This window comes from Stereum hirsutum, assembly GCF_000264905.1.
Source record: "Stereum hirsutum FP-91666 SS1 unplaced genomic scaffold STEHIscaffold_23, whole genome shotgun sequence".
Taxonomy (NCBI): Eukaryota; Fungi; Basidiomycota; class Agaricomycetes; order Russulales; family Stereaceae; genus Stereum; species Stereum hirsutum.
In genome coordinates, this window is record NW_006763153.1 from 71,387 (window position 1) to 80,661 (window position 9,275).

General features: G+C 53.7%; 2 protein-coding genes across 2 annotated transcripts; one reads left to right on the forward strand and one right to left on the reverse strand.

The window, feature by feature from the left end:
• Positions 1-246: 246 nt before the first annotated feature.
• STEHIDRAFT_163313 (uncharacterized protein) lies at positions 247-1,289 on the reverse strand (the record flags this gene model as incomplete). The annotated part of the gene is made up of 4 exons (XM_007311015.1): positions 247-405; positions 839-1,003; positions 1,054-1,147; positions 1,201-1,289. The coding sequence occupies 4 exons, from the start codon at positions 1,287-1,289 to the stop codon at positions 247-249; spliced, it is 507 nt and encodes a 168-aa protein (XP_007311077.1).
• Positions 1,290-1,731: 442 nt separating this feature from the next.
• On the forward strand, positions 1,732-3,015 carry STEHIDRAFT_163314 (uncharacterized protein; the record flags this gene model as incomplete). The annotated part of the gene is made up of 5 exons (XM_007311016.1): positions 1,732-1,963; positions 2,021-2,131; positions 2,194-2,266; positions 2,333-2,407; positions 2,469-3,015. 5 exons carry the CDS (start codon positions 1,732-1,734, stop codon positions 3,013-3,015), a joined length of 1,038 nt encoding a protein of 345 aa, XP_007311078.1.
• Between the last annotated feature and the right edge of the window lie 6,260 nt (positions 3,016-9,275).

The following is a 9,275-nucleotide window of genomic DNA, read 5'->3' on the forward strand; positions in this document are numbered from 1 at the left end:
AGATGGAAGGGGGAGGGTGGGAATGTGAATCCGGCCGGAGGAAGGCCGGAGGAAGAGGGCGACGTTGGGTATGGGACCGTGGCCTGCGCTGGGAAGGATGAGACTGGGGAGCTAGCGAAGGAGGGGGGAGGGAGATGGGGGGCGAAGAGGGAGGGAGAGGAAGTGGCGAGTGGGGTTAGGGTGTTCAGGACGCTGTTGTGGCGGTGGCGTTGGAGAATATGTTTGAAAACGTCAGTGAGATGAGAGTCAGTGGAGTGTGTGAGAGACGTACCGAGGGAGTTGGGAGGTGGGGAGAGAAGGAATGGTGTCGAGGATGGGGTACATCAGTTCGAGGGCGTGAGGGAGGGAATGTGGCGAGATGGCAGAGAGGTAAGAGACGGAGGCTGTGAGGGCTGCGTGGCGAACCTATGGCAAGAAATGATAGTTAGAACGAATGGAGCGCGGTGGTAATTAACAGACGAAGGGAAAAGAAGAAAAAATAGAGTAGGACGGTTACATCGAGATGTGGCGACGATGTGATAACGCCGTCAGACAAAGACGGGAGTGGCTATGACAGACGGCACGCCTCAATCGTCCATGAAATTTCAGGAATGAGAAAAGAGTGAGTAGAACACTCACATCGACACTCTGCGGATCTTACAATCCTCTTCTAAGGACCTCGACCACCGCTTCCGTCTGCAAATCCAACACCAGATTCGGGCACCCGCCAAACACCGTCTAAACACACTCTCCCTCTGCCCTGATTCGCTTGAGTTCATCATCTGGAACGCCTGGGCCTTCCTCTCGCCATGGAGTTGTTCGCGAGATCGGAGAAGGTGTCTACGCATTTGCGACGGACGACAGAGGACGGTTCGTGTGCGAGGGAGTGGAGGAGAAGACGTTCAAGGGTGGTGAGGGTTTGGGATGAGAGATGGTCGTAGAGGGTGAGGTGGGAGGACGCGTGTGGTTTGTGGGGCGAAGGGGACGGAGCCGGGCGGATAAGGACGAGCGAGAAGGATCTCATCTACTAGTAGTTCAGTAGACTTTCAAAGATGAAGCGCAGATAAGACTTACGACTTCGGTATCTGCGCGAGTGGCGAACTGAGTCAGTGCGAGGACGTAAACCTCGGGCGTCTGCGCAAGCCTCTCGTTGACCACCTTTTCTGCACTGTATCCATCCCTTGAGCAACCATACATCCATAGCAATCAAAAATTACACACTTTGAACGGATCTCGTTGTCTCCTAGGACAAGACTTGACAGGATCTGTGTGCGTTTTGCAGTCACTTCTGCTGGTACGACTGCCTCCATTATCGACGTCGCGTGCAGATTGTGATGGCCAGACTCGATTGACGTCCCGCAAATATATAATAAATCCCTATTTTCTGCGATCGAGAGTCAAGGCAACTACGAAAGGTTAGGAGGGTGCGGTTGGAGGATGAAAAGAACGACGAGCACGATGGGCGCTAATGCATGTCATCGCCACAGCCTCGCGCCACGTTTGTTTGGCCATGTTTGGCCGATGTTGACTTTTTCATCGAGTCGAGACTTGTTCACGCCCACAATCGCCCACATCTAATACAGGCCACGATCTGCCCTCTCATAGAGCACAATGCGCTTAGCTCTCATTTTAAACTACCTCCTATGGTACCTGGTGACCTTCGCCATACAGTGCATTCCGTTTGTGTTGACACTTGGCATCATTGGCACATCTGTCCTGGCGGCAATCGAGTTCTCCAAAGACAGTTTTGCCATGGCAATGTTGTTCATTCCATCTGCCATCATGATCTCAGTCCTGGTCTCTAGTTACCTCTATGGCTCTGTCGCTCAGTCTCTCTACAAAGAACTTCACGAGGAGATAACCTGTGTCATGCAACGCCGAGCTGGACGTTTGGCACGTTCGTATGCCCATCCAATGCGCCCTGCACTTACAGAACCCATTCCAAAAGCATTGAAGCCCACACCCAATAAAGCAAAGCCTTACCGTACGTGCCACCCTTACGTCCTCATTCCGAGTGTTATTCTAACTGAAGCATGACCAGGCCCGAAGGAGTTCGCTTGCAAAATAAATGCTGCCAGTGGTGCTGGGAGCACATCACATATTTCAGGAGGATCAAAGTGTCCGTTCTGTCTCCACTACATCAGCGAGTTCCGTACGTTGTCAATCTCTCATCGCTGATGAATGTCTGTGGGCTTATGATGTGTTTCGATGAAGGTCCCACCAAATGTTTCAAGTTTTACCCAAACGATACTGGCTCACCTGGAAGGTTGAGGATAGCCGTTGAAGAGTAAGCATCATCATCCCCATAAGTGTCTCTGCGGAAAGATAGGCTAACATGCTACAATGAGAGCAGTCGTTACGACGATCGAAGCTACCCCAATATGTCTGATAATGACAGATTCTCTTCGTCCACCGAGAACAGCTTCCTGTAAGCTACTATCTTGTGCATAAATTAGCATCATCTCATGCTTTCCTTCTTGCCATCATAGCCTAGGCCACGTGAAACAATGTGGCAACAGCCATCACTACACCAAATACTATCGGCCCGAAGCCGAACTCCAACCTCATATTCCCCAGGCAGTCCAGCCAGTCAGACCTCACACCCCATCCCATCGACTTTCAAGCCCTCCCCGACATTTCGTCATGCGCTCAACTGAGCTCTCTATAAAGGACTGGGAGGTAAAGATGCGAGGTTTGGAGGCAAAGACAAGAGATTCGGAGGCAAAGGCGCGAGATTTGGAGGCAAAGGCGCGAGGTTGGGAGGCAAAGGCGCGAGGTTGGGAGGCACAGGCGCGAGATTGGGAGGCACAGACGCAAGGTTGGGAGGCAAAGACGCAAGATTGGGAGGCAAAGACGCGAGATTTGGAGGCAAAGACGCAAGTTTTAGAGGCAAAGACGCAAAGTTTGGAGGCAAGGATCAGACATCGAGCTTTGCAGTTGGCGATATGCAGGATTGACGCCTCGATGGACCTCGATGAGGACCTTTTGAGGGACGCTGGGGTGCTTGATGAACTCCATAGGCATGACGAGCTCTAAAGGTCTATCAGCGGCTGCTAGCTTTCAAGCAAATGCCAGTTGACCAGCAGATGACTTTCGGCTCGTCGGCGACGCTCTAACTCAGAGCCTCCCCCCATTGTCAGCCCTGTGGTGGCTGGGTGTCCGAGCGGCCAGCAGAGGGCTTCGGTCTTTTGACGGAGACTCTTCGAGCTGGGGATGACACCAAGTGACCTCAGTCAATGGGGTGGAGGATCTAGGGTTAGGGGACTGGTCAGGGTTGAGGATCGAAGGTTGCTGGTGCCACCCGTGTCGGTGTCTGCAAAGTTCTCTTACATATCTCAGTTCGACTTGTTGACTTTCGCCCCCTCGTCGATTTGTATCTTCACTTTCTATCCATGTACATACACAGTAATCTGTGTATCAGCGACGAGGAGGTTGTTCATTTCCTATGCACTACCATTTTTCCCCCTTGCTTTACCTTCTCCTGCTAACCGTCCGCATGCAGAGGTCTCTGTGTGTTGACGACGTGGAAGTTCGATTTTCACATACTACTACCTTTCTTCTCAACGGGCCTTCGATACGTTGTCGTGCAAGAAAGTGGTTTAAGGGGAAAACAGATCCTTGCCTGGGTGCTGTCGGGGTTTTTCAGGGCCGGACGCACGCAGTGATGGTCTTGAGAAAGGTGGTGTGCAAAAGTGGTAATAAAGAACCGAATGGCCACCAGGGTCGTGTAGGTTGTTTAAGCAATTTGAGTTGCCGCAATTAGTCGCTGCGCGGTCTGAACCCGGATCGGTTCGCCGGGAGGAGTAGGAGCAAGGAGGAGCAAGACGGTACCCGAACGTGGAACGTACGCCATTCACGCATTCGCATAACCTGCCGACAATATCAGCAAGGACAAGACCATCTTATTGATCACATCGGGCGGAAGTAACTATGGCGTCTTGTATGCCGTACCGGACATGTTCAACCATATCCTATCTTGTTCGAAGTAGTGAGATATATAGTCGCGACTCCGGGATGAGATATGTACCATGATAGTGTCTCCCCATTTGTTCCTTTTGCCAACAGCGTGGGACGATAAATCAAACATATCGACCACCCGTTGAGGGTTCTCTTTGAAGATTGTCGCCCATTTCAGATCGAGATCGAGCTGGGAGTGCGCGCCTGAGTTCGGAGTGGAACGGGCAGATCCTGACTCCATACTATGATTCATGCTCGGGATATGCGCCGAGCGCGATATACTGTAGCGCTATAGTAACAAAGCAGGTCAATGCGCGTGTGGCGTGCCGCCCACCTCTTGAGTCTCGCAACGGCATGACTCGAGGGCGGCTAAGAGAGAGAGATGTGTACTTACTTTGGTCTCAGTGTGGATGACCTCGTGAGTGCTTGTGCAGTATGTCCAGAGGTCGACGAAAGATAACAAGAACGAAAAGTGTTCTTGGAAGGATTTGGCTGACCTGATATATATCCCCCTTCATCCCTTTGACCCTTTGTTCAGCGTTGCGTACCGCTGCTTCAAGCTCGTTCCTTTGATCAACTCACACTTGTTGTCCCCCAGAATAGGAAACAATAACTGAGAATAAATTAGCAGTTCATGTGACAACTAGCTTGCCGAAGAAAATGAGAGAATATGCTCGTGAAGATTAGATAAGTGCAATGAGGTCGAAAATTGTCTGTGGATAGAACGTTGCTACCGATTCGGCGGCGGCGAGAAAAAATGCGCTGAGAAGATGTCCATGATTCAGACGAAACCCTCCATCGTGACTGCGCACCGAAGCGAAAGCGCCCCGAGCGCCACCCATTCATCTCGTTCCGATCCCACTCGAGCTCATTGCCACCCAAGTGCAGCTGGACTGTCACCACTCCTACCCGTACCCCTCTTTCTCAATCTCCCACCATGTCCCGCCACATCGTGTCTTCTCCCACTCCCACTCGCCCCTCCATTTTGATTCGTACTTCCTCCGACACTCGTCAAAGCCCTCGTTATCGACATCGTCCCACCTGCCAAGCCCTCCGCCACCTGGACCAAATCGTCCATCCTCGACCTCCAACCTCCGCCTTCCTCAGGTCCGCAGCTAACAACACCATCGCGAATCGGGTTCGATCTAGTGTTAGAGAAGTTACTCGAGGGGTGCCGGTATGGAGATTGTGACAACGGTGGTGGCGAAAACGTCAGAGACGGAGAGCGTGGATGTGCCGGTGGCGCTGGCGGTAGCGCAAGAGACTGTGGTACGGTGTCGTTATGTGGAACGGAATAGGAGGCTCTCCGCCCGTGTCGAGTCTCGTATGGCGGATGATATGCAGTCATGATCGGTCTTTGAAAGGTGATGTCTGAAGAGAACAAGGGGGAAATAGAGGTCGGCGAGCCCCAAGGAGCATGGAGGTACAGTCCTGTGTAAGGTTGAGCGTATTGTTCCCAGCAGGTTCGACAAGGTCGGCTCGGATCTGCATTCTTGAAACCGGTATTCTTGCCTAGAAAAGAGTAATGATGAAAAGATGAACCCATGAATTAGCGTCGTAATGTGTGGCAAGGAAATCTGAGCGTACGTAGAAAAGTAAACGGCAGGAAAGATGAAGGAGCAAGGATGGACAGCGGAGCTGCGTCATGCCTACACAAGACCCAACGATTGCGTATTCCAGTCCAACCACGTCATAGTAGCGCATAAAGATATAACTTTTACTCGTGCGTATACGAAACCACCGGTGTAATAGTTGAAACCATTCGTTCAAGAGCTCTCTGACGTGCAAGGAATGACCAGCATTCGCATAGCCTACTCATGCACCGACGAAGACCGCGAAAAAGGGACGTCTACATCCCATACAGCGTCGTTTTAACCGTTCTCAAAACTCGGGTCGAAGCTCACTGCCCGAAATCGGCCACGCAGCCAAAGACCTCGCAACATCGGACATACAGAGAGAAGAACGGAGAAGAATCACTCACATTTCGCGCACTCGTAGCCTCTCGGATACACCAGTATCATCCCCTGGTTCATCAGAGGGTGCCCCGGCACTGGCACGTTCGTCGGGCTCGCATCCGGCAACTGTCTCCCATCTCTCCCATAACCAGCACCAGTACCATTCCCCGTAGCACTTGAACCCAAACCACTCCCTTCGCCGTTAACACCAGGACCAGGACTAATTCGTCCACCGAAACTCCTCCTCCGCGCATGCCCTTCGTTCAAACTCGGCCTGGGCATCAAATAATCGCGCCCGTTGGATTGTGGCGGATCGCCCGGTGGAGGTGCGTACGTCGATGTCCTCGAAGAGTCAGAATCAACTCCTACGGAAAGCGAGCGCATACGAGAGTACAGATTCGACGCCACTCCTAATCGATCTTGAAGCGACGCGGGCTGTGGATTCGGCTGCGGGTTCGGCTGCGGGTTCGGCTGCGGGTTCGGCTGCGGGTTCGGTCCCCCTTGCGGCTGTGGATTTGGCTGTGGCTGAGGATTCGGTGAGGGACTACCTCGGTTTCGCCTCGAATCCACAAAATCCGCACCAGCGGAATAGAACGCCCTTGCGAAGTCGGAAACAGCAGGCCTACGACCTGAGCCAGACGAGGACTGGGGGGATGATTGAGGCGGCGGAGAATTTGGATATGTGGAAGCGAACGGGTCCGTTGGGCCCGTGGAAGGTATGGGGAACGAATAGTCGTTATCGCTGGTGTATGGAGCATAGGGTTGATTGGGCACGGGCGGATAGGGCGCTGGTGGCGGAGGCGGGGCGATGGATATTGAGGGAGCATGCATGAACGGCGGTGCTATAGGTCGAGGTGGAGGAGGAGGACCTGGAGGACGCGGATGCTGAGGGACATAACCCGATTGAGGTGGCGGAAGATGATGCGGCGCTTGGGATGGAGGATATGGTGGCTGCGGCGGCTGCAGAGATGGGGGTTGTGGTGGCTGAAGTGGAGGCGGTGGCGAAGAATGGGGTCCCGATGAAGGCGACGGAGAAGGCTGTAAGCCTATGTGTGGCCCGGATTGGTGAATAGTCGATAGAGGGGGTGCAGCAGTCGACGGAGGATATGGAAGGGCATGGAGGGTATGCGATGAGTTTGGATGCGAAGACGTCGAGGAAGAACTGGATAGAGGCGGAGGCTGAATATGTGGGGATTGTTGTAGATGCGGGGCGTAGGAGGCGTTCGACGGAGGTGAGGGCATGGGTACAGGCATAGATACGTGTCCTGGAGTACCCGGGGGTTGGCTCATCGGATCGAGCTGGAGAGGAGGAACGACAGACGCGCCATATCCAGAGTTATGTCGAACAGGAGGTACGTGGTTGTAGGTGCTGTAGGATGAAGGTGGACGAGGAGGTACGGGTGGACGGTGGGTACCTGAAGTGGGAGCGTTCGCGGTGGATATCGAACCCGAACTTGTAATACTCGTCGCAGCGTTCGTGGAGCTATCGGGTACACGTTGAGGGCCATCCGTACCCGAGTCCATACCTGCAGAGGCATAGAAATCGAGCGCGAACTGTGATAGAGGCCGTCCGTCCGTCGATGGCGAAGAACGAGTATGTGCAGGGCGAAGAGTCGAATTAGGTGAGTGTGGCGCGGAGAGTGGCCTTGGTGGGGCAGATGAAGGTTGAATTGCGAGGACGGGAATATGAGGAGAGGATGTCGAAGGTGGGGGTGCGTGTGCTGATGAAGGCTGGTGGTAGACTGTCGGAGAACTGGGTAGGTTGGACTCAGCGAGACCTTGGCTACCACTAGGCTCTCCTCCATCGTCAACGTCTATCGGAACCGTGCTCTCTCCCGCACTCTCATCTGCCACGAGCGTATACACAGGCGGTGGGAGATCGTCCTCGTGGTCCGCATTGGAGTCTACGTGGATGAGCGGTGCTTTCTTCTTCGGGGTCACCCTCTTCGTAAACACTGGTTTCGCGGCTTTCGGTTTTGCGCCAGGTTTGGCTGCAGCACAATGTCAATTTCGTGGCTGGTCATATCGTGTCAGGGAACGAGTGGAAGAGAGGAGAAGAGAGGAGGAAGGGAGAGAGGGAAAAGACGCACAGGCTTCTTCTTCACGGGCGCATAGTCGTCCGAAAAAAATGCCATACACGCGGATCCGTTCTCGGTAAGTTGCGCTGGGAGGCGGAGGTGAATTGAAGTGAGTGGTTCGTGCACTCGAAGTATACGGCTTTGCGCATGAGACAGAATAAGTACGAGGCCGCGCTCTCTGCCAGGCTGAGAGAAGAGCGCATGAGCTGGAGTCCAGCGGTGGATACGACAAAACGCACCTTGTACCAGACTTGCCACAGCTTCGCGTCGTCGGCGGAGGCCACGAGCAGCCGCTAGGTCAACTCATCCAGGCCACCGGTATAACCCACGGCGGGGCGTTCGTGGCGCTGTATGACCCCCTGTCCTGGTCGTTCAGCTCCTGCTCACGGGTGTTGACACGGTGGTTAGCCGCTGAGGCACCTCCTTCTCGTGGTTGAACTGGTCGAAGGGGCTTTGGGTGCCAAGGATGGTGGTGCGTCGTTGATGTGTGCGAGGAGCGATGGACAGTGCGATGTGCTGATTGATCGCGTTCTTCCCATGCGACACCGACATCGTACTTGTTGAGAGCGTCTTCGCGGCGAGAGAAGAGTGTCCAGGGGATATCACAGCGGTTGTCATCAATCGAGGTGGACCAGCGCCCAAAGCCTGAAGCGACGAGATCTGCCACCTGCGGTTGACGAGGTCATAGATCGCGAGACCATAGACGGTAGAAGACGAAGAGTCGACCATGTTGAACTCTCCGCGGATATAGAGGACGTCGTCCTGGACGACAAGGGTGCGTGCCGTTGAGGGTTCCGTCTCCGGTGAGGGGAGACAGGGTGCTGGTGCTGAGATCGTAAGAAGGCGATGATTTCGGGAGTGGTGGAACCGTTAGTGAGATGGCACGAAGAGCCGCACAAACGAACAAGAAACGAAACAACGCACCTTTGCAACAGTACACAAAAGGGGCATACAAAGGAGTTACTTATGCCACAGTGAGCACTGAGGCCGCGAATGTGGAGAGGGAGGTGTTGAAGGCTTGGAGCGAACCTGCCAGGGAAGAGTCTACCGTCTCGACATCCAGTATAATTATGACCCGGTGAGCGTTGCGCATATTATGTCCGTAATATAGCCTATCTCGTGCGTTACTGAACCTATTCAGCATTCGACCGACACATAGCCAACACCGATCAGTTCCAGCCCATCACATATACTCGAGCAAAAAGTAAGAACTCACCCTGCGGCGTCATGGGCCCTTGAGGAGTTTCTCGAATAGAAAGCGGGCGATGTCCTGTAGGTTTGCCGCGAGTTAGCGTTGATCGATAGA